Here is a 25,367-nt window from a genome sequence, read left to right on the forward strand (position 1 = left end):
TGCTGGACGTGTGTGGTAAAAAGTTTTATTCCCAGTCCTCAGTGTGCAAGTACAAATAATTATAAAAAGTGAATGGTTTCACTCTTATTCATTCTGCAGCACTGGGTTAGCTTTGGGCGGACGAGCGAACAGGAGAGAGAGAAAAAGGAAACATTGCACAAGGTTATAAAGATTTACAGACTACACTTCCACCATAGAGCCGATACCTGGCGTTAAAACGACTTACTTTACACTCCTCCTGCAACAATACGAGACAGGAGGCAGAAGCATTGATCCGAGATACTGTACAGTCAACCATGCAACGAAACACCTTCAAGCACTTGATTCAATGTCAGTGTCCGTGTACCCTTACAGAAAAGAGAAACTGTGAGCTGTGTGTTGGGAAGTTGCTGGCGATCTGTTAAGGAGAGCAGTGAGGTTGCCAGATATGCATGACAAAAGTATAGAGAGAACAACGGTTTCTCAGCTTATGCCGGTTATTGTTACACATTCTTTGGAAGTAGCTGCAAAAATAAGGGTTGTTGTTTTTTTTTTCTTTCTTTCGTTGTAGTGATAAAAGTTGCAGTTTATAGAAAGATAAAACACATAAAAGTTATCTAAAATCTTCCAACGACAAGAAAGGTGACATAAATGACCAAGGTACCTGATATACATAAGTGGATTTATAAAAGCGGACAGTAAAGGGAGAGAGGAAACATTCAGGAATCAGCTTATGTCCTCTGCGACATTCTTTTTTTTTTTTGTCTCGTTTAGATTATCGTGCATGCAGTGTTGACTCGTGCGGGCCCGTCGTCAAGTGTGGATCGATTTAGCATTCACTTGTGATTGCCCTGATAAGGTAGAGTCGAGTCGTCAAATAAAGGGTTCTTCACTTCCATTTCTCCAGTCTGTGAGAGAGAGAGATAACAGACGTCAACATAGTAAACAACATCATAACAACAACATAGGACTAGAGGGTTATGAAGGCGAAAACCAGGCAAACTCAGGCCTAAATATGAACCAAAGTCACTCACCGGGGCCAGTCCGGGACATTCATACACTGTGAAGTCTCCTCCCACGTCTTCCTCATCAGACGTAACGTCGGTGTCAACAGCTTTCGACTCAGGCTTTTGTCTTTAAAAGAACACAGGTAGGAGTTCAGGCGAAAGCATCAAGGTTTTTACAAAATTTTTGTAAAGAAACAAAAACAAATACTAACTGTCCCATTGAGAGCATTTGCTGTTTCTGATGCTGGTAGTGGAACATCTGCGCACTCTGAGCAAGGCGCTGGTCTCCAAACTGCAGACAATCATTTGTTCATTAGTAGGCAATGCATCAACGAGTCTATTTATAATCTTCATTTAGGCGGACAATATATCGTCTATGTCGAAACTGTTGGTATGAAACGCAAAAGGGTAATCTTGAAGATATTCATTTTGTCACTATGACCGACCCCTAACTAACACCTACACATGTCTGAAATGCAGCACCAAAACCTTCGAACGAATGCAAAATGAACACAGGGAAACTAAAGGGACTTTTATTTTCAGAGTACTGCTTACTGAGGCTCCGTTGGCTTTGACAGGTGCGACAGTCGCTCCTCCAAATGCAGGGTAATCCACCTTCTGAGTCAGGCGTGAGTCTCTCTGTAACCTGCAGGGGGCATCACACCTCAGTCTTTTTTACATAAAACACAGCAGATCATGCTTCTGGTCTAAATTTCTAGCCATCAAGTCATAGTTCAGAAAACAAAATACATAAAAAGAGTAAAATAAAATGTGGTACTCACTTCACAACACAGACAGCTGCTAGAATCACTGCCACCGTCCCGACTACTACACACACCGAGATCATGACTGCACATGAGATAAGAGAGGTACACAGTTAGTCGCTAACCACATAGTACCCAGTGGTGGAAGAAGTACTCAATATTCTTACTTTAAGGAATAATTCATCGTTTTTACATACTGAAATATGTTCTTGCCTGATCTTAGACGAGTTGATGCGTGCCTGTCTGGTCATTGTGCGTGCCCTCAGTCACGCAAAAAGACCAAATATGTTGTTAGCATTTGGCTTCTCCCAATGTATTCTTATAGCTCCAAACGGGGTGAAGTTGGAAGCTACCACGCCAGACCAGACAGGTACGTATCAACTCGTCTAAGCTCAAGTAAGAACATATCTCAGTATGGAAACACGGTGAACTATTCCTTGAAGTAAAAGTGCAGATACAGGACCAAAAATGTACTTAAGTAAAAGTAAAAAAAAGTATCTGATAAAAATTTGACTTAGGCACAAGTATAAAAGTATACATTGTAAAATGTACTTTATAAGTAAAAAATAGAAGTATTTAAGAGTTTAATGTGCAAGATTTTTTTTTTAATCATTTGACTCAAACCAGGTCTTAACGAGTAAACCACTAAGTCAAAAGAGGAACTAAACCAGGTCTAAACTAGGTCTAAAAAGTTGGTTTAGTAAACCACTAAACCAAGTCCAAACTGGGACTAAACCAGTTCATCGTAGAGAGGTCACTTTGAAAATAAAACACTTTTACTTCTGACCCAGTTTAAAAATGTAGTGGAGTAGAAAGTACAGATACAGGCTCTACAATATAGTGAAGTAAAAGTAAAAAGTATTTTAACATAAAATTCAATCAAGTACAGTAAAGTACCTACAATTTGTACATTTTACATAGTTACTTTCCACCACTGATAGTACCCACTTATGGCTGCACTAAGAAACCGCTACATAATAATGCATTTGTGCACCTAATTACCAAGTATATGAACATGCTCAGCAAACAGGGAAATATAGTCAAGTGTTAAGATGAAACAATACAATTTCTGTCTCTTTATTGATATTAATATTGGTTACTAGTTCTGAAGCATATTCTCTCATAGTCCCCAAATGATGATAGTAAAAAAAAAATGTACTCACTGATAACAAGCTTGTCTTTGCTGGTAGTCGGTGTCACTATTGGTCCAACTCTGACCCCCACTTTGGAGGTTGTCGACAGGACAGTAGTCCCATTGGCCGAGGCTGTAGTGAAGGTTTGTACATTCTGGGTTTCCTGTTTGGGCACAGGGACCTGTGGCCGTGTCGTCCCGCCGTCGGATTGGAATGAGATAGCAGCTGAAAGAAATAGCAATCACGCATTAAAATGGTTTGAATAATACAATAATGAAAACGTTTAAGTTGAATCTCACCCATGTCTTGTTTCTGTCCTGGTTTGACCTCTGACATTTGCTGCTTTTCTATGACCGTGTGCAGGAAGTCAATCTCTTCATCGAGGTCATGGGGGTAAACTTTAGCTGGAAGACAGAAAAGACGACACACTGTTAAGATTCACCTATTGACCAACCACAAGGCTACGGCACCACTTTCTTATTGTCAACTTCAAATGGAGCATCAGATTGAATAAAGCGCCGTCGCCGCATTTATGTCACATTTCAGCAGCGGTTTCCGTGTTTTCGTCTCTTTTTTGTTGTGCTATTGTTGCTCTGCAGGCATGTTTTTGTCGCTCTTTTGTAGCTTCTTTGTCGCTTTTGTTGTCACTTATTTGTTGCATTTTCATCCTCGTTTTCGCTGCTATTTTGACGCTTTTTTTCAGCTGGGGAAAATGTGTTTGGTTCTGGCGGGGGTTAGGAGGGTTCATTTAGTTTTAGTCTTTTGATGAAAGCATAATTTAATTTTAGTCAAGAATAAGTCAAATAATTCTCCTCAATTTCAGTCGACTAGAATTGCATGTACATTTAGTGGAATTTGCCTTTATAACATTCATTATTATCATATTTAATCCTCTGCTTCATGTTTGTTTTCCACATGAACAAAGCTCAGCTGTTCCTTTGGCAGTGAATTTAAATGAAGAGGCTCTTTCAGACTGTCATGGATGATTTTAGTCTCTTCTTTAGTCATGTTTTAGTCAATGAAAATATCAGGACATTTTAGTCATAGTTTTAGTCTCATAAACAACTTTAAATTTAGTTTTAGTCCAAGTTTAGTCGGCAAAAATATTACTTGGAGTAGAATTATGACATTTTAGTCGACGATATAAATAATGGCCTGTAACGTAACTCAGCTGAACAACAGGGTGTGTGATGGTTTGTGAGAGCTCAAAATGCATGTAGGAAACAGCTGAGAGATTTGACGTTTTCACAGTTTGATAACAGAGTAGTTCAAGTATTGCAGCTTTAAGTCGGTTCTGGGTGGGCAGATGGAAATAGCAAAATTCCAGTACGTAAACAATTTTAAGTCTCCCACTGAGTAACAGATGATATTGCAATGGTGATATGTAGTGAAAACAGTACTACATTAAAATGAGGAGAGCCCACATGCTTTCCCTTTGACCCTGGTGGAAACACATTGTCGGGCGAAGGATCAAACGCAAGAATGCTGCACCTCAATTTCATTTCATTTTCAATTCATTTCAATTTCATTTCATTTTTTTGCTGCCCACTGTTATTACTGACAAATGAAAGAATCCGAACAAATCCGAATCAAAGCCCTTAAAGCAGTGTTTTTCCATTGGTGGCTATGTAATAGATAGAATATTTCTTATAGTATCTAGCTGTAAATATATGACAACATAACCAGCGAAGTAGAAATTAAGGTGATCATATTCCCAAACAAGTAGTGTTGAAGAGGAAAACAAACAAACAAACTAAATATTAAACATCAAAACAGCTAGAAAACAATAGGTGGGAGAGTGCTTTATCTGAACGCCGTGGATAAAAGGTGTGTTTTCACCAGACGCTCTGTAGCTCAAATGTGTTAGTTCCGGCGCGGCCAAAGAAAATGCCCCGTTTCCGCTATGTATCTTTGTTGCCTTAAACCACTGCCTTAAAGCGCATAATGACACATTAGACAAAAATGTTTCTGACGCATGGTTAAAATGATAATAGTCAAGATTTTGCTAAAGATTGTATCCAGTTATCTTAATTGGGTCATTTTTGTGACGTTTATAGTTTCGATTCCTTATTGGACACCGACAGCAAGTGACAGAAGACGGTAAACAACTTTAAACTGTTGCCGTGCCGACCATGTTAAGTCAATAGGAAATGAGTCAAACTTTTATGGAACTTTACCTTCTATGTCACTTCCCGTCAGTAGCTTGAAAACTCAGACAAAAATAACTTTTTTGCCAAACATTTCTTCACTAAAATTGCTACGTCACTGAAATAAAATAAGGATTATGCAACTGATGTGATCCATCTGAATAAGTCATATTTTCACAAGCATTCAAACCTGTCATATGCACTTTAAAAAGGACCAAATTTAGCCCCCACTTAAATTAAGAGAAGTTGTATTACTGTATTAATCCTTGGTGCAAAGTAAACTTTCAAAATATGGCAGAGGGGGGGAGAGATTTGGCCACTTGGCTTTTCTCCATGCCTGTGGAGTCCTACCAGGTGCTTTTCAAAGAGCCGTCTCTGAATTGATGGGCCAGGAGTGTGTCGTTTGTTTGTGAGCTGGTAAAAAGGCCCAGACAATACAAATGTGTCGTTTAAAAGCCCCTTAATCCAGACAGATCGCATTCCAAGCGGCAAGCCCTTCTCTCCGGGACGACTGTGGGAGGGGGGGGGGGTCTGATGGTGCATGTGTGTGGCCGGGGGAGCGCTCACAGTGGGGGTCCGGGGCAATCAGCTATACCCTGCCTCTATCGTGGTCTTCAAGTGCTGCCATGACAAAAGAACCTGTGGCTATTTGCTAATAGAGGTGGCAAACCTGGTGACACACCGGCCTAGGAATTACTGTAGAGCTGTGCAGCTAATTAAGTTTGAATAAAATGTGATTTTTAACGGGGCAGGCAAAACATACAATAAAATAAACAAAGTGTTAGAAGCCTGCGACTCCTCACTGTTATCTTTAACCCAGCAGTAAGTAAATATTTAATGTCATCACGGGTTTTCTTCTTTGTTTCTTTCTTGCGTGTGAACCGTGTAAATTAAAAGACTAACTGTATGCAACATGAGAAACAAAAAGTGATATTCATAAACAACAGTCAGGTGCCAGAAAATGAAATTGTTCTTATGGCACCCACAGAACATCAGAGCTCACGGTGCCAGTTGGCTGCAGAAGGCCGGCCATCTGGCTGCGCTAATATGTTTGATATGACGCGCCTGCACTTTCACTGACTATTTTGTTGTCCTCCTACCCCCTTCTACTAATGGCCATTCAGAGCGCTCCGTGGCAGGTGTATGTGGAGGCGGGGCACACCATCTGGACTTTGTAGGTTGATGCAAACTCCTGCAGAGCTCCCAGGAATGACTTGGGTACACTGCAGTTTACGAAGAGTCTTGTCCTGGAGTTTTGGATGAAAATGTATGAATTCAGGAATATTTGAGGTGCTTTTTGATCAATACTAATGGGGACAGTTTGCTTGTATCTCCAAAGATACTCCAAAGTAGCGCCTTGATGGATGTGGCCCTTTTGCAATGTTTTGGTTGGATTGTGGATAATTGTGTAGCTCGTTTAGATACTGCTTTACTGCATTGGTTGTTGGTATGTTCACTTAATACTCACTTACAATTGGACGGCCCTAAGTCCATCGTTGGTGTGATGTGTGCACATTGACGCAGCGTGGCTGGTTTTACACACCTCCCCTGTGTTCTGCGCCTCGTCACATGCACGATAATGACCTATAACCTCCGGAGACAAGGGCAGGGCAGAACGAGCCACCACCAGCTAACACTAAACAGCTCAACAGGGAGCCACACTTGCGGTGTGCACATCTGGGATCTCGACTCTCTAAACACATTCACAAGTGCCAAGACTCCCAATGCACTCCATTCTCCGAAGATCAAAAAGGCATCTCTATTTCAAGCTAACTTCATTAACATCTCAACAAAAAGGTTGACTTGACCGAAGAAGTTCAATTAAGAGAAAACGTAACCTCTTATTCAGCTACAGTGGTATTTGATAATGTGACAAGGGCAGCAGCATCATCAACGTCTTACACAATTTACCCTCACTTAAAATATTTGACCTTCCAAGTATCACCAGGTCTAGATCAAAATTAAATCAGGACTAAACCCGGTCTGTAAAAGGTCTAAAATATGATCACTAATTAACCTTTTAACCGCCACTTTAACCAAGCACATTTTCTCCAATTCGGCTTTACCCAAATCTATAATGTTCATCCTATAGGCCAGAGTAACGCCTCATCTGAAAGACCTATAAAACTGATTTTTTTGTTTGTTTACTTTTTCCATTTCCATTTCATTTTTTGTCACTTTTCTGTTACTTTTTTGCTTTTTTATACATTTTCGACGACGTACATTTTTGTCACTTTTCGTTAGATTTTTGTCACTTTTTCATCATATTTTTGTCACTTTTTCGTTCATGTTTTTGTCACTTTTTCGTTCATATTTTTGTCACTTTTTCCTTAAATTTGTGTCACTTTTTTGTCATATTTTTGTCACTTTTTCGTCATATTTTTGTCGCTTTTTCGTTATATTTTTGTCACTTTTTTGTCACTTTTTCATCATATTTTTGCTACCTTTTCATCATATTTTTGCTACCTCTTCATTATATTTTTGTCATATCTTTAAATCACTTTTTCGACATATTTTTATCACATTTTCGACATATTTTTGTCGCTTTTTCGACATATTTTTGTCACTTTTCGACATATTTGTATCACTTTTTCCTTATATGTGTGTCACTTTTTGGTCACCTTTTCATCATATTTTTGTATTTTTTTGGGTCATATTTTTGTCACTGTGGAGAAAATGTGCTCGGTTCAAGCAGTTCAAATGAATAAAGTCCAAAACTACTGATGACCCTGTGAACTAGAAATAACCCAGAGTAGCACAGTTTCAGAACCACAGCTGTAACCACCCCCACCCACGCACCCTCTTCTCACTTCACTTCATAAAACCCTCCAAACATAGTTATCACTGCCCTCTAGTGGATACAACTATAAGCACACCTGGTATCAGGCTACAGTTTCAAGATCACGAGTTCATTGACAAATAGAACTGATACTAAACACACAATCAAGTGTCAGGTGTACCAAGTGTCTCTAAATGTCACCTAACACATTTATAATATGTGTGTTTAATGTGTAAAGGCAGTTCAGGCATATGTAGTGAATCAGCTTCCGAGTCGGAGGTCGTTCTACTGTAACTTATTCATCTGCCCTACCTTGAGTCAACACAATAAATATTCCAAGAAAAGTTCAACCTTGGATAAATATCCCACTTTATCACACAATATTGGCAACTACTGGGTCATTTTAACACTGTTTACTACTGATTTATATACAAGTATGCACTAAATATTGTAAATCCTTCTTTTTATGTTTATTATTGTGGTGAACATTGACTTATAAGTTATTGTAGTACTTCTGATTGATATATTATGAAACGTCACATCACATCACATTTTAACAGTACAGTATACAGAAGACCTATTAATATTAAACTGCAAATATTGTTTCAAATTGTTAGTAATACAGAAGTGTTTGTTTAACTGCTTTACAAACTTTTCAAACTTTAAAAAGAAAGACTGCAGTAACATTGTCCCTGTAGTTTAAACCTTTACAAACATGTTCTGAAACGCATGTGATTCTTTAGCAGTTCATAGTCCCTCAAACATGGATCCCAAATTAAACACAAATCACAAACTAGACTGCACTAACAGGATATTTCATCAAAAATCACGCAGACCTGACTCATGATGTAACGACGAGGCGATTGTTGACACCGCCTCGAGTTGGTATTGAATTCACAGGGAGGGTTTCGTGCATCTCTGACTTATGTTTGCGCTGTCAGAGAGAACCATATTAAACACTGCTCGGCACAGTGTGTTTACCGATGGCAGCACACACCTCAATAGCAAATAGCAGCATGTTTCTCTCCTGTAAAGAATGCGTGACTCCTGTTCCTACGTCAAAATATATGGCCATGTATGAGTGACTGTAAAAGTGTTTGTGGAGGGTCATATCAGACGGGAGTATGAATTGAGTGCGTGGGAAAAATAGTCACAGGTTCAGGAGTTTGAAGGAACTCAATCGAGACCATACTAATACAGAGCCGTGGGAAGATATTTTAGTTAGGGGGTGCTGAGGGACAAAATTGCACTTTGTGTTACATGACATGTATGAAAAGCGCTATACAAATAAAATTGATTTGATTTGATTTGAAAATATACCCCAAAAACGCCTTTTCTGTGCTTATTCCCTATTATTAATATTGCCTGCTGTTCGCAAACTATCCACCAGGGGTGCCATAGCGCCCTCAGCACCCTAGGTTCCCACGGCCTTGTACTAATAATACTCACCATGCACACAACAACCACAGTGTGTTAATTGATTGAACTACTTTGTATTATTATTATTATTATAGTTATTTGTATACTTTGTATTGATTTCTCCATCTGTGAGATCAATAAAGTATCATCTTATCTTATCTTATCTTATTATGCACATGCTCTGTATAGTATAGTATGGCCATATGTGGATTCTGGTACAAAGTATATTTTCTTTAAGTTAAATGTATGTTGTACATGGTCCCCGTCAAATAAACTAAACTAATTGCAAGATTGGAGTTTCAATTTGATTTTGATTAATTGCGCTTGTGCAATATTGTCACGTCTAACAGGATGATATTTGCGTAAAAGCGAGCCTTCCGACGGGTAGAGAATTAATATACTCATGTTTTTGAGTGCGACCTGATTGAGACCAGGCAGATCCCCCTTATGTAACAGCTTATGAAGCTTAGCAGGATGCGATGAGAAGCTGACCAAAATCTACAGCATCACTGAAAACTATCACGCTCATGGGCTGACAGGACAATCAAGAAAACGAATCGTGAGCTGATCCCTGCGATAATTTGCCAGTTCAATGAGAGTGTTGTGATTCAGTGCTTCTTCTTGTTAAACGGAGCTCTATGCTGTATTGAAAAAAACAACACTTGACACTTGTTTTGATGCCAAGGTGGGAAAAAAAAGATACTTTGACGTTTGAGGAATTGGTGTTTTTACCACATCACAGTGTGAATGTTCAGATGCAGCTGCCGGCTGTGTTAACCAACATAAACAACATAATATTAAACGCAAATGAATCACGAAATTTGATCTTTTGCACAATTCAAACCAATTTTCGGAAGTGAAAACAACGATTACATTGATTCAAGCAGACTACACGTACTCGAGTAACGTTTTGAAGTAACCGTACTTGGAGCAACTTCTTTTAAGTAGTTTCCTCACACAGTCCTTTTTACTTCTACTTGAATATTACTTGAACTGTACTGATGCTACTTGACACGGTGGCACAGTGGTTAGCGCTTACGCTTCACAGCTAGAAGGTCCCAGGTTCGATTCCCACCTGGACGGGACCTTTCTGTGTGGAGTTTGCATGTTCTCCCCGTGTCTGTGTAGGCTTCCTCTGGGCACTCCGGTTTCCCCTCCCATTAAAAACATGTACAATAGGCCATTTAATCTGCATGGTGTATTGTTTGAAATATATGAATTTTCAAGGTTTTCAAGGCTTTATTAGTTTGGTAACACTTTATTTTACACCACCCTAGATTACTTGTACCTAACTAAATTTAGTACAATGTAATGGGCTTTGTAACAATGTGTAATAAGTTGAACCTATGGCTTAGATACACAATGGAATAATATGTATTTGTAGTTTGTAGGTACATAATGTAATAAGACATCCTTCTAACTCTAACCCTAACTTTAAGCCCTAACTCTAAGGGTCTCGTGTCCTATTACATTATGTACTTACAAAGTACTAATACAAGTTATTCCATTGTGTACGTACTACATAGGTACAAGTTATTATATATTAAGGTAGTGTAAAATAAAGTGATACTATTAGGGGTATATATTCCATCATCAACACCAAAACATAAATCCGACGTTCGCTAAGCACTCTTTTCTAATTTTTGCCCTTTTATTTGATTCATTATTTGGGTCACTACTTTTTCCTTTATTTACTTATATTGCAGCAAAAATAATGTTAGGCTTATGCAAGGAAATACTTTAGCGTCCGCCCGCCTCTGCTCTGCGCTTAGGTCACAGGTAAGTTATGGAAAAGATCAATGAAAAGAAAAAAGAAATGAACAGATTGCAAAGATTCGGCTCCCACAACAGAGACGTAAATCCCTTCATGACCTGTGTCACAAATATCTGCTTCTAAATAGAACTATAAATCCACTCTCCGTAAAAAGTCACTACTTTGCAGAATTAGCTTCCCCCACAGTAGTGCATTCTCAGCGTAACTGCATAGGGTCAGTATCTCGTGCCAAGTTCAAACTGCGGCAGACTCCCCCCGTGTTGCAAAGTCATTCTAATTATCAATCCTGCATGCGCTCACCTACAGTGGTCATGACACGTGTGGTTTAAGGCAAAAAGAGAAAACTACTTTCGATCGTTGCAGTTATTCTGAAGGGGCAAGTTTACATAATTGTGATTAGATTTGCAAAACATTGTAAAAAAAAAAGATAATTAGACATATCTTTTATACCAACCTCGGCTCAAACAATAACAAAGGATCTCCTCCAGAATCATTTAACACTCAAAAATGATGATTATTGAGATTGATCAAAGAAGGGATCGCGATTTCAATTGAAATTTCGATTAATTGCCCAGCCCTACTTTAAAGCGTCTATTGGATATCTGACGAAAAGTGAAGTGTATTCATATAAGTGATAAGTGGTGCATCTATTTTTTCCACTTTTGCAATAAGGGACCCTTCAGATCCGCTCTTTCCTATACTGTTCAAAGCTTTTACATAGAATTTTAGTTTTAAATGATTCATTATTAATAAAAAAAATTATGCTAGACTTTTGTTTGGTTTGAAATGGGTCAAAGTAGCTCTTTTGACGTTGAAGGTTGCAGACCCGGGACTGTAAACAGACCTCTTCTCCCTGGCCTTCAATGGAGTATACTTTGGTTTGCTATTTCTATCTTATTGCTTATTATTTGTCAAGCATGTTGGTCACTGAACTGCTTTTACATGTGCTATGTATGCATAAAGTTGAAGTGAATGAGCTCTGTTGTCTAGCAGACTGGCAACCTCTTTCCTTTACCAGGTTAGAATTTAACTGGGTTTACCCACTATTAGCGAGGGGAATACATCATTTCCATTCCATACAGAATGCTCATTAGCTTTAGGTTGCCGTGCTGTTACATCAGCCGCGTATCAACTATTGAATAATAAAATGTTTACAATGCACCATGAAGGAAAATGAAGGTCTGCAGCTTAGCACTGACGGCACAGGCACGAGTCCAAGGGAACAACATGCAATCTACGTGATTACAGTCGCTCATGCGCGGGGGCTGGACGCGTGCGTGTGAGGACGGATTAAAAGAAAACAACAACAAAAAACTGGATCAGCTGAGAAGAGCACGCAGAGAGCAGAGAGTGCAGAGAGTGCAGAGACCACAGAAGCGAGATGATAGAAAAGGCAAAGGAAAAGGGAAAAAAGCAGCGAGGGATCAGGCCAAGATGGATGGCAGCGCTGACGAGAGGACTGCAGAAATGGAGATGAGGATAAAAGAATCAAACGATAAAGACATTGACTGGCGATTCAAATGAAAGATAGATCCATTTCAATTTCCTGACTGTGAGCCAACTATGTGACTTATGCTAGAAAGTATTCAAGTATGACGTGCAAACTAATATGTCAAAATGTACTTTATTGTATTTTTTTTCCCTAGCATCCTAAACATCTAAACTAGTACATAAAAATATGCAGCAATCATCCTTACCCTTCTGGTGGTGTCTTTTTTTAACTGCGCAGAGCCCGTCCTCGTTCTCCTCAAGAGGATGGAGACAGGGACCACACTGGGAGGAGCCGGTCGTACAGAAATGTCGGCCCTCTCTGGCACAGTCTAAACGGGACGGGCATCTGGGAGCAGCTACGGCAAAAAAAAGAGGGAAAAGAATGTCGTTAAATAGGTCAATTATATTTAATCAATACAATTTGGTGAATGTAAACATGGATGCCAATACTACAGTGTGCTGATGAAGCCTTTTGGATGAGAGGCGAAACGTTCGACACTTCCACAACAGAATACAGAAGATGACTCAAGAACCTTCATTGAAGATGGACAACATCTGTGCGACTATATATATAGAGAGAGAGCCTATATAGACAATACTGCAATACTGGTCATAATCAATATTCGGATATGCATGCTGCATATGATAACTTAGGATATATTGCAAATGATAAACAGGAATATTTTGCAAAACAATTTTACAACAATGATACAAAAATAGATGTAGCCTACTTTAAAGGGATTAGGGACTCTTTAAAGAGTATTTTCTCCCCCGATGTGTTCCAGCAATGTCCTAATGTGTAGAATGAGCTCAAACCTGTTACTCAAAAAGGTGTTGCTTCGGTTCCAAATTGCCGTCATGCACGAGCTTAAAGGTCCTATATCATGCAAAATCGACTTTTTGGAGCTTTTAGCCATGTTGTTATGCTATTTCCTTATCAAAAACACCCCCAAAGTGGTTTGTGGCTTCATTCATGCAGCTCTCAGTAATCCTCCTGAATCCTGCTCTCTGAGCAGCTGCTCCTCCCTCTCCTGGTAAACGACTGACCTGTTCAGGTGTGTCGTAACAGCGTAATGGAAGTGCTCGATGTCTGTAATGTAACGTCTTACAGCGTGATTTTAATTTGTAAAATAGCTTTTTCATTATTTCTGTTGTAAGAGAGAAACAAAGAGAAAAAAATAAAATAAAAAAATAATAATTAAAAAAATAAAAAAGGATGTGCCTGAGGTGCTTCCAGGTCAGCTGTGGCCAAAACAAACACATACCCTCCAGCGTCTGAACAGACGTCATGTTTGCGCTGCAGCTGTGAAGATGGAGCTCGTTATAACCTATTCTGGACACACCTGTTCTTTATTCTTACCTAACGATAATGTCACGGAGAAAAAGAAGCACGTTTGGCTACGAAGACGGGAGTTTATTCAACCTTTTTCAGGAAGAGGCCACTCGGCTGTTTTTTTTCTCCGGGATTCAGCGACTATCACCAAAATATTGTATTTCTGTGACTGTCTCTGATGGATGTTTGGTGAACCTTCGCCAGAATCAAAGTGGATTAACTTTTATAACCAACGCGAGTCCCATAATGTAAACAGCGATGGACCAGAGCGGTGAGTCAATCCAAACACGGGTTAGCTTGTGTGTTAGCATATTAGCTTGTGTGTTAGCCATTTATGAAGCTGTGTTGCAGATGTCAACTCCGTATAACTGCATCGTGAAGCAATTTCACTTATTGTTGTTAATTTATATTACGGTAAAGTTGTATGTGAGGACAGAGGGGGCGGAGTTAACTGAATCGAAGCGTTGTGTCTTCCGGGTTCGAAAAATACCTCCAGAAAACACTTATATTTATCACAAAAATGAGTGCTCCATAGTGGTAGAGGTACAATATAGCATATAAATGCCTATACTTAACTTTGGAATGGCTAAAATAGCATGATATAGATCCTTTAATATAGAAGGTGCAGTTACATGTATGGCCTGTGGTGGCAGTAGTGAGCATAAAATGGCCAACTTGCATCTAGCCCCTTTAAACATCAAAACAGCGAAAACAGTATTGCCAAATATACAGAAGAGCATATTTACGAACACTGATGTAATGATGCAGTAGGTTGTGGCATTGACACAATATCGCTGAATAAAGCAAACACACAAGTTGTGGCGATAAAAATGGAACTGTCATCTGGTCGCTGTGACAACCGGCTGTTGTGCATATCGTCATATCCCAATGGTCTTTTCATTCCATTGCAGATCTCAAGCTCAAACAGACGCTTTTCCCACTCACTCCTACTATTGGCCGGTCTCATCATGCTCTGATGGGGGATTTAAGTGAGAAACTTCAGAAACCGCAGACGGCTTGAGATACCTCTTAGAAAAAGGTAGATAATAGAGATAATACGTCCACATAAACGGTGATGAAATTGAGATGAAATCGTGTTTGAGGATCTTGAAAGTATGATTGTTCTGGCATGGTAGGTGGTCTCAATTCATATAGCACTTTTACTCAAGGAACTCCATTCACACTGTCATTCATGCCCCAATGAACGCAGACACTAGAGGCAAGGTGGGTAAAGTGTCTTGCCCAAGGACACAATGACAGTGTGCGCCTTCAAGAGCCGGGATACGCACCACCGACCTTCAATCATGAGACGACCAGCTCTACCAACCTCAGACCCCCATTTTCACTCCACACAATATGATTTATGTTGCTAACTTCCATGCATACTCAAGCTTTGTTTGCTTAAATCATCCCGACACATTATGAGCCCAAAAATGTATTGTTTATCTGTCATTTATTGAACAATGAGTTGATATAGTTATTATCATGACTGGCCTACATTGTAGTAAAAAAAAAAAGTAAAGCCCACATCAAAATTCATCAGTACACATTCCGACACATACCATACTTTTCTTTTTTCCTCTGTCAATTGGAGTACTGAGGTTGGTTAGTGTGGAAGCATCATCATGGTGGTATAATCAGGCTAATTAGGCACTTGACCTGATTTTGTTGATGCTTGGGCCGAGAAACCCAGACAGCTCATGGTATTTTAAAACGTGCCGTGCACACCGGGATAAAGACAAGTGGGTCAAAACACCGCGGCAGGTGGAGGCTTGTCGTTAGCACCGCTGAGCACAGAACCACGGGGACCGGTGAACAGCTCGGCAGGCGATCAAACAGACTTAGCTCTGAGAATCGGGTTGCTGTTGAGTGAAGAGACTATGAAGTGGTCTATGGTCAGAGCAGTCGCACAGTGGGAGGAAAAAGTGTGTGAACCCTTTGGAATTTCTCCTGTGAATGTTTACATGTTATGGCCAATACAAGTATGACAAAGATCAGACCATATTTTATGACCAATTTAAGCAGAAATGCACAATAAGAAATTCCAAAGGTTTCACATACTTTTTCCTCCCACTGTGGAAATATATTATTGCATACATATAGTTGGTATATGGCAGTGGTTCTCAACTGGTGGGATGGGAATTGGGAACTAAAGGTGGGTTTGCTTTGCACGGCCAGTTTCAGTGGTCATTGCCAACAATAAAAGTTGTTAAAATGCTTCGATAGATTTGAATTGTTTCAATGTTCTGATCAAAGCTTAAATCAATAGAACTGTGTGAGAAAATACTTACACTAAAACAGACGGCAAAATGTGTTTTGTTATAACTTCAAACGTAATAAATAAAAAGGTACAAAGTGCTATGGTCACATGTCGACCATGTAGGTTATTAACGCATGTCATTACTGATACCACCTGCTAAAACTAACTGCTTGTTAATCCAAATGATTTCTCCTTTCCGATATCACATGAGTCATGATTTATCTGTTGAATTATTTCTTCTCATTGACTTCACTTCGGTCTCACTCGTGGTGTCTATTTATACCCAACACGTGCCTCATATTTATGCAAGCAAACGTGCTTCTTCACTTAACCTTTGTGAATTTAAAGAGATGCAATGCGAGAAGAGAGGTTCCTGAACCACTACACACCTTCCTGTTGTTAAGACAAACATGTTTAGAAATGCATGTGATGATTGAATGATCATGATTTTTTCTAACTTTGATAACAATATATGTACCGGCGCCATTTTCTTAGATCTTACAAAAGCATTTGATTTAATTGACCATTACCTGCTCCTGGATAAATTACACTCAACTGGTCTTTCCTGTTCATCACCTCTTCTCTGGTTTAACTCTAATCTCCATCACCGCCGACAGTGTGTGTCCTTCAGGGGCAGTCAGTCGAATTTTACAGGTTTAGATTAATACCCCAAGGTTCTTCACTTGGGCCTTTGTTATTTTCCATTTGTATTAATGACCGGCCACTCTGCTGTTCAGAATGTGACATCTTTGCGCCGATGATACAATTATATATTGCTCCAAACCAAATATTCCCGACATAAATGATTCGTTACAACATGACTTTGATTCCGTACAGCGGTGGCTGTTGTTTAATAAACTCCTGCTTAATATATCGAAGTCTTACCCTGCCGGGAAATTTAACTATCTTGGCTAGAGACAGATCTTTCAAAGTTCAGGTACAAGCCATTACTAACAAACTTAATTCTCATTATACCAAACATTATACCAATCCGTAGTCTGTGTGACTTTCAGATAAGGAGAAGAATAGTCTCTCAGTTGTTGCTAGCCATTGTGGACTATGCAGATGTTATATATTCAAACACTACTGCCACTTATCTACACTCTCTTGATGTGGTCTACAACAGCCTGTGCCGATTCGTCCGTCGCTGCCCCTAAAGGACACATCATTGTGTGATGTATGAACATCTTTAAATGTAATACTTTCAATATCCAAATACTTATACCTATGACTTATTTAGTGCCTTACAGTTCACAATAAAGCCTTCGTCACAACAATCAGGTCTTCTTCATTGTTCCTAGAGTCAGTGTTAGAGAGCCCCCCCCCTCGTGACTGGAAAAATCTTCCAGCATCCATTCGCTCCCTTACGTATTTTCCCTTGTTTTTCGTCAAATGCTTGACCTAAGCATCTGAACTGCTATAGGACGCTCTGAAAGGCCTGGAAAGTGTTTAACACATTGTAAATAATAATAATTAGGATTACAGTAAATAGTATTTTTGTCATCGATTAGTGTAAAAATCATAATTGCAACTGAATTTTGAGTAATTAGCCAACCATTAAATGCTTCCCCTATAGCTCCCTATAATAACTATAATAACTCCCTATAGCTGTTTGTTGCACAAGTTCAAATGCTGCTAGTGCAAACACGAATCTTGGAGGAAGAGGAGGAAAAGGCTTTTGTTTTTTCATTGCGCACGTTTCCTGATGGACTTGGACAAACAGGAAGTGAGCCACTCCAAATCAAGCGGGAGCGGTAGAGTAGTCATCCATGTGTTTGAATTAAATGTGTAAACTTACTGGGTGTATAGCATTCATCCATGATGTGACCCTCTGTTCACATGTCAATAACAAAAAAGGCCTATACATAAGTAAGGCATTCACAATAAAATATAAATAAATATACAATTACATACAGAAAGGGATTATTTTGACACACCACCCAAAACAAGCTAAGGTAATACATTTTCAGAAAAGTAAACTTAATTCGGCAGTGGCACTATAGAGCCACATTGTAAGCGTGACATTTGCAACAGAAAAACTGACCATGTGCGCTGATGTGTGGCAAAACATAGCACATTTTCCTCCAGCACGAAACAGGAAGTCAGAGAATTGTCAGACCCGCCCTGTTCACGACGAGCTTTTAATTAACTTACAGTGGGAGGAAAAAGTATGTGAACCCTTTGGAATTTCTTACAGTACATTTTTGCCTAAATTGGGCATAAAGTGTGGCCTGATCTATTAAAACCACAAGAATAAGTAAACTTTAACTGCTGGCAAAGGAAAATTTAACCTTGCCGCTTCATTATTATTTCCCGTGGTGGACCATGACTGCAGTTTTCTACATCATGCTGATTGAGAAGTCTGAAAGTGATGCTTTTCCTTGTGCTCTGCTGTGTAAGCCTGTCTGTTACGCTCCAATCGTGTCACCGTAATGAGTGGCGCCGTTGAACACAGGATCATTACTGGCATCATCATTAGCAGGGAACAGCACGACCCAGAGCAAATAAATGACGGACCAAAATACAATGACAAACAGGTGGCCCGGAGAGGATATTTGTTGAGCAACTCCGTTCAGGCATTTGGTCATTGTTAAATTTTGTTACAATACTAAGACAACATTTACAATCCTAAAAAAGGCTGTTATGTATCGAGTCAAATCTTGCTACTCATATGTCAAAAGCTATAGCAAATAAGCAAAAAGAGAAAAAGAAGGACGGAGCCCGCGACCACAGCAGAGCGGATCAATGACTGTATCCATACATCTTTACAAGGCTGACGCACATGGTCAACGCATACAATGGTTTCCACTGGCTACATCCTCAAGCTTTATTGACCACATCACTTGTCCAACAGAGCCATTTAAAACCACTAAGAACATCTGCCAGGCTTAAACTGCTGCTCTCCCTGAACACTTTGTGTAGAAAGCAGGTCAGCACTACTTCATATTTATCACTAATTAATCAATTCTTACATTATTTTAATAGTGATTGATGATTACTTATCCAGCAAAATAACAGTTGGCAATAGGGCTGCAATTGAGGCTTTGACTACAGCAATAACCTGACCTCAAGAGGCTGAGGGCTGTTTTTCTTCTGTCTCTGGCATTTGAGTGATAGATTTTCAACAATCAGAACTGTCGAGCCTTACGATCTCAGCTTCAGTACTGCAACAAATAAAAGTAAGTGCTTTATTTGTCATTGCACAACCAGTCCTGAGCAGCTCTGACTTCTTCCCTCTGATGAAGTTTGTAGGTTTCAAATGTCTTTAGCTCAAAAGCGAGCGGTTTGTTTACTTTAAAAACACGTTTACTTCATGTCTAGTGCGGACTCGATGCAGTAAAAAATCCGCTGAACTTCACAAAAACACAGCAAAGATGAACAAATGTATCCAGTAGAGTTACTGGATAATGTGGAGCACAGAAAAACAAACAAGGGGAGATCGGGTATGGTTGTAACACTTTCTGCTGTGTTTTGCAGTGTCTGCTCAGTGTTATATGGCAGATCCCATGTGCCTTTGGAACTGATCTGACTGACTTGCCCTTTTTGTGATGTCATCAGATGCTTTTTTAAAAAGCATTTGAAGGCACCTCTGTCAGTCTTTCTTTTCCACTGATTAGGCATTTTGTAAAAGTATAAAATAAATAAAGTGTGATAAGTTGTATGAAAGGGATGGTTGTGTTACAACCCACCCCACCTCTGTCAGCCATTGTTTAGCGAGCTCTATAAGCAGAATGGTTTTAGATTAGCAGGGGAAATGTGCATCACATTTAGCCTGAGAAACTACAATTTAATCTAGTGTAAGTCATATGGTTTTATGTGCAATAGTATCGTCACTAAACAAAATATAGTCTTGGTCAAAAAATGTACTTTCTTACCTCAAAATATGTGCATGAACCTGTTTACAACCTTGACAACCACCATGTGGGATCAGGAAGGAAGTGGGTAAACACTGATGTAATCTTTTGATTCCTGTCTTATCCCTGAGTGGTGGAACTGGGGGTGTTTTTTACAACTCTCCCCATGTTACAACCACACTCTCCCCTACTTGCAAATGACTTAAGTTTGCAGAAAAAGGCAGAAAACACCACTGTACCAAGAGAGAGGGAAGTTGCTGCTTGTTTACGAGTCGCCATGCCACCAGTTTATTTTTTAGAAGTTTATGCATTTAAATTTATGAAATGTAAAAAAATATCTAAAAATTGCAAATCGAATCGCAATCACAATATTAGTCTGAAAAATCAGCTGTTATCTAGGGCTGCACAATGAGAAAACTATTTTAATTCCATTAAATGTACAAAATCAGGATTAAAAAAGGCTAAGTTTTGTTTTATTTTGAAAATCTATTTATTTGATATACAGTATAAGCAGATGTTATAACAAAACTGTTCATATTCATTTGTCTTTAACCTGTTACCTGCCGTCCCCCCTGATCAGGGGGATAGGGTTAGGGTTAAGGTTAGTTAACCCTAATCAGGATATAATGAGTGATACGAATGGCAAATGTAACGTAAATTGTGTTTCACTCACACAGATCTCACACATATTTTTAGAAACAAGGAGGTTTTGGCTTTCAAATTAGGTATCACACAGTCAATACGTTTTGAGATTTGGATATAAATAATTGTTAACCCTAAGGTGGCAGTTAAGTGGTTACAGGCTTTTAAATACATAAAGAAATCAAGCAATATAAAAAGGGATTCCCACATCGGCAATTTACATTTTACACAGCATTATCATGGGCAGCACTGTTCCAGACCTTAAAGATATAAAGTTATATTGAACTACATTAGGAAACACATGAATGAAAAACTGAACTTTGGCACATTTTTAAATTCCCCTGTGTCTTTGTTTCAGGAGAGGCCGTGTTGAGCAAACAATGTGTAAATTACAGAGGGAAGACCTCAGACTTAGAAATATATTGCGACTGTGTAAATATAGTGTATTTTGCAGCCCTAGTTAATCATACTCCATACATTTACAGTAAAACTGAGTACGTAGTAACTTCTCCCTATGTTTCAATGACGTTTGAAACATTGTTGGTTATTAGAACAAACGCTATCAGCAGTATTGATTTAAAAACCCACATCCATTAGTTTTATTATTTGACCTAAAACTCCCACCAACACCAACTCGCCCTCCAGTTATTTTCTTTATTAATCCATCATTCTTGTCCAGATGTCACTACTGATGACTTCCTTGCACCTCACCATGGCAACACAGCACTTCCCCCTCACATTTCGACGCAACCATTGGCTCTACTAACTTGATAGCCGCTCTGTTATTGGATTAAAAAGCTTTTGCAGTCAACGGGAGGGGAAAAAAAGTGCCATCCAATCTTTGCAGACACAAATAATTAGCAGTAACCTGACTCTGTGATGCATATACCATGTCCTATGTGTTCACAGTGTGCCTTAGTTTGCTGCCCTCCCTGCACACATGACTGGTTCTGCCGCAGGCTATGAGAGCTGATTGGAAAATGCAAGGCCATTTGCTTACGGGAGGGAGAGAGGGAGAAGGCTTAATGGTGGGGAAAAGGCCACGGCGACTGGTTCTTAGAATAATAATCACAGTGTGGGGTTGGTGAATGACACAAGTGGCATTTAAACAGAACACAGCAGAGAACACAGAGCAGCACTGAGGAGGTAAAAGAGCATTGTTGGGTGGAATGCAAGCTATACAGCAAAGAGCGACTCTTAAGGTTCACTTATCCACTGCAGGTGAATAGGAATTTTAAAAATATATACTTTGGAAATAAGGCATTTCATACGTAAACAAAAATCCAAAATAATACACATTTTGGGGGAAAAATCTTAAAAATTGGACGGAGCCAGGTTTAAACGTCTTGGTGTAGTTTCTTGATAATTAGATAGAAATAAATAGATTTTGGATAGTCTTTGAGCAACATAGTTTTTACTCACAAAGCAGAAAAATTAAAAGCTCGACAACATTAGTTATCAATGTATTTGTTTTGATTTAAAGGTATATTAATGAATCAAGCCTATATTAATAAAGCAAACTGCGTTAAACCTGAAAACTGGAGTTTTTTAACAAAGTTTTTGCATTAAATAATAGCCACATTACTACCAAAGGAGCACAATAGAGGTGATACTTCAGGGATCATTCTGTCGTCTTCTTTCAGTGCATGCCGTGATTTGTGCATATAACAAATATTTGATGAAATTCATTGATGAATATTTCAGTAATTGATTGTTGTGATTAATCAGCATATTACCCCCTGCATTACAATCCTGTTGCTGTCCCATCTATTTTAGCTTCCTTTTCTTAAAGGCCCTATACCAGAGTTTATGATTACAGCGAAAAAATTAAATTAAAAAGTTAGTTGTGGTCCAAAACCATTCCTAACTTTTCTAACATATTTGTAGCTTCCCAGTTTTTCACAGGGATGAGTTTATAGGCACATTTCACAACTTGCAGGGTCACTTTTCAGAGTCTATTTCACAGAAATGCCAGAAAACTAGCCTGTAAGTTTATGAAACGGAATGATGAAAATGCTTTTTAATTATATGGTTTCTCCCCCAACAAATGTCTAGATTACCTATACTATAACAAAAATCAGGTATAGTTCCTTTAAGACAAAAGATATGAGTGTTGTTAACATTTTATTTTGTCTTATTTATTTTCTATTTGACCTTTATTTAATCAGGAAAGTCCCACTGAGATTAAGAAACCACTTTTCTATGACAAGAAAGTAAAAAATAGACATTACAGAAGAAGACAAAATTTAATTTATCAATGGGCTGTTGCCGTCGTGCCCGTCTTTCAGATGTGTTAAATCTTTGTAGTTAAGTCCACCGTCCACCAGACGGGTTTTCTATGATTTATGGATTTGCAATACGTCTCACTCAAGAGAATATTATGTGTTGTTATTCAACACACCATATGTGAACAATAGCTTGAGTGGCGACACCTCTGAACATGTCGTAACTCACAAGCTGTGTTCAGCTGAACCGTGGAGGCACTGCAGGAAGGAGACTGACATCACGCACCAATCAACACGTCCTGTCCGTAATATCAAATATAAGGGCTTTATTTTCTTAACATTCTCAGCTTTAACCACAGAATATGTAAGAATTTGATAATATAATAATAAAAAATAATCTCTTCTGAAGCTTCACTTTATCGTAGAAGCTTGAATTTTGTTTCTTCAATCACTTTGGTCAAAAAAATGTACTTGCATTGTACTACAAACAAATACTAGTTTGAACAAGCATCTTCTTATGAACTAAATAAGCCTTAGAGGTTAAAACCAAACGCAGACAAAACAAAAGTCTCCTTTCGTTTCATTCAAAAAAAGTCTAAACATGGCTCTTTTCTTTTCCCATTTCATGCCGGACCTTTTAGTGACCCAGTAGTGACCCCATCAGCAGAGAAAACCTACCAGAAAACTGGAGTGTCACAGAGGCGCCATACAGCCGCTGGGTCACTAGGTCAAATAGGCTAATCATCATATCAAAGTTTTTCCATAATGTATCTTTAAGAAGCATATTATAATGAAATGCCAGGGTGTTCAGGGTGTTGCACAAGTGCCACACTTAACAACTGGGACACAGATCACTCACATTGACTCAGTCTGTCCTATAATCAGATCTTCCGATGTGTGCTAGAAACTGTAGGCTTGACGTGTCCTTGTTCTCTGAGAAAGACACATGTGGCTGACTCCAGCTGCCCTCTCCCACGGGCCGCTCTGATGCTGTGGTGAGAACTAATAACCTGCGTGTGCACGTCAGCAGCCCCGAACCACTCAGACACACTCAGGCACACGCTCTGCCAACGTGGTGGGGGAACCAGTCATAGGAAATTAACATATCGCAATGAATTGACAAAAATGACATTCATTTGTAAGTAAAGTGAGGGGGTCTATAAAGTATACATTTCTGAAATCTTTATTAACTAAGCAATCAGACAAACAATGTTGCCGTCTTTTGTGATATGTACACAAAATGGTGTGAAAATAGTGATTTATATGAGGACTAAAAAGTAATTTGGCCAATATTCCACATGGTCGTTCCAATCATATTTTTCATGGAGTTACCATAGCGATGACCAGAAATGGAAACATTGTTTTTCTCATTATAAGGTTGCCAAAAATATATCGTTTTCATCCACGAAAATCTAAACATAGTGAACCGGACTATATGAAAGTTTTTTTTTTTTTTTTTTAAAGATTATTAGTCCTACATAGAGTTTTATCCATTCATATTTGACAATGTAGCAATGGAATGTAGGCTACAGTTTTCAGGATCCTGAAATGTTGATTGTCAAACTCATAATAACAATAAAAGTATGTTTGAAACCTCTACTGTATTACTTCCTTTTACTTCCTTTACTTTACTGTCTGTTTCCTTCTATATCTCCTCAAACAAGTGCTGACTATAAGTTGCAAAACCAGTCTGAAAGCTTGATCCATGACAGCCAAGAAGAACACATTTAACCAAACAAAGCCTTAGGAGAGAACATTTGATCAGTGTTTCACGCAGAGGACGTCCTCAGCCTGATGAGACGGATCGAGAGGTTTGTATTTACCTTGGAGACCTGCTGTGGTGACATGGAGCTGCGCCGCGGCCAGCAGCAGCAGCAGTGAGGCCCGGCCGACACGAGCACATCGCGGACTGGACAGCAGCAGCATCCTGGATCTGTTGTCGGGGATGAACACCGAAGCCCGAGCCTGCTGTCATTCCCCCATCTCTGCTCTCGTACGCTCGCTTTCGGAGGGTTCCTGCGGAGAAAGTCACTCGAAAAACAACGCTCAGAGCAAAGCGCTAAGCCGATGGTGTGTGCGCTGCTGCACCGAGGAGCTGTCCGTGCTCACTGCGCACTGTAATCCTGGACCTGGCGTGGCTAAAGATAGCGGAGCCGCTCTCACGGAGGAGGGGCAGGTGCGCGTCCTCTCTTGAGTCTGATGCCTTCAGGGAATCCGAGTTCATGAGCCAATCACTCGCCATAACTGTGGGTTCCTGCGCGGAGGTGCATCGCTCATCGTTAGTTAAGCGAAAGATACAGTCTATGGAAAAAACGTAACATGTCTGTGGCTAAAACGCACAGCGGGTCAAATGTGGCACCGCGCAAAATGTGCATTTCACATCGAGGTTAAGCAGCTATACAGTAATACATATTCTAATTAAACAGGCTATTACTGCTAAGAAAACAAAAGCAGAAACAGAACTGCCTCAGTCAATCTTTCAGTCAGTAAATTCCCATTTCTAGTGGTCCCTGAAAGCAACAGTGATTGTTGACATTGCTTTGAAAGAAGAAATACATTC

General features: G+C 39.3%; 1 protein-coding gene across 1 annotated transcript; it reads right to left on the minus strand.

Annotated features, from left to right (window-relative positions):
- Positions 1-25,114, minus strand: npdc1a (neural proliferation, differentiation and control, 1a). The gene is made up of 9 exons (XM_079552246.1): positions 24,631-25,114; positions 12,700-12,849; positions 2,951-3,287; positions 2,699-2,709; positions 1,769-1,835; positions 1,542-1,632; positions 1,199-1,278; positions 1,014-1,113; positions 1-887 (listed from the first exon to the last, which is right to left on the minus strand). The coding sequence occupies exons 1-9, from the start codon at positions 24,731-24,733 to the stop codon at positions 816-818; spliced, it is 1,011 nt and encodes a 336-aa protein (XP_079408372.1). The 5' UTR covers positions 24,734-25,114; the 3' UTR covers positions 1-815.
- Positions 25,115-25,367: the final 253 nt, after the last annotated feature.

Source organism: Gobius niger (genome assembly GCF_951799975.1).
Source record: "Gobius niger genome assembly, chromosome: 2".
Lineage (NCBI taxonomy): Eukaryota > Metazoa > Chordata > Actinopteri > Gobiiformes > Gobiidae > Gobius > Gobius niger.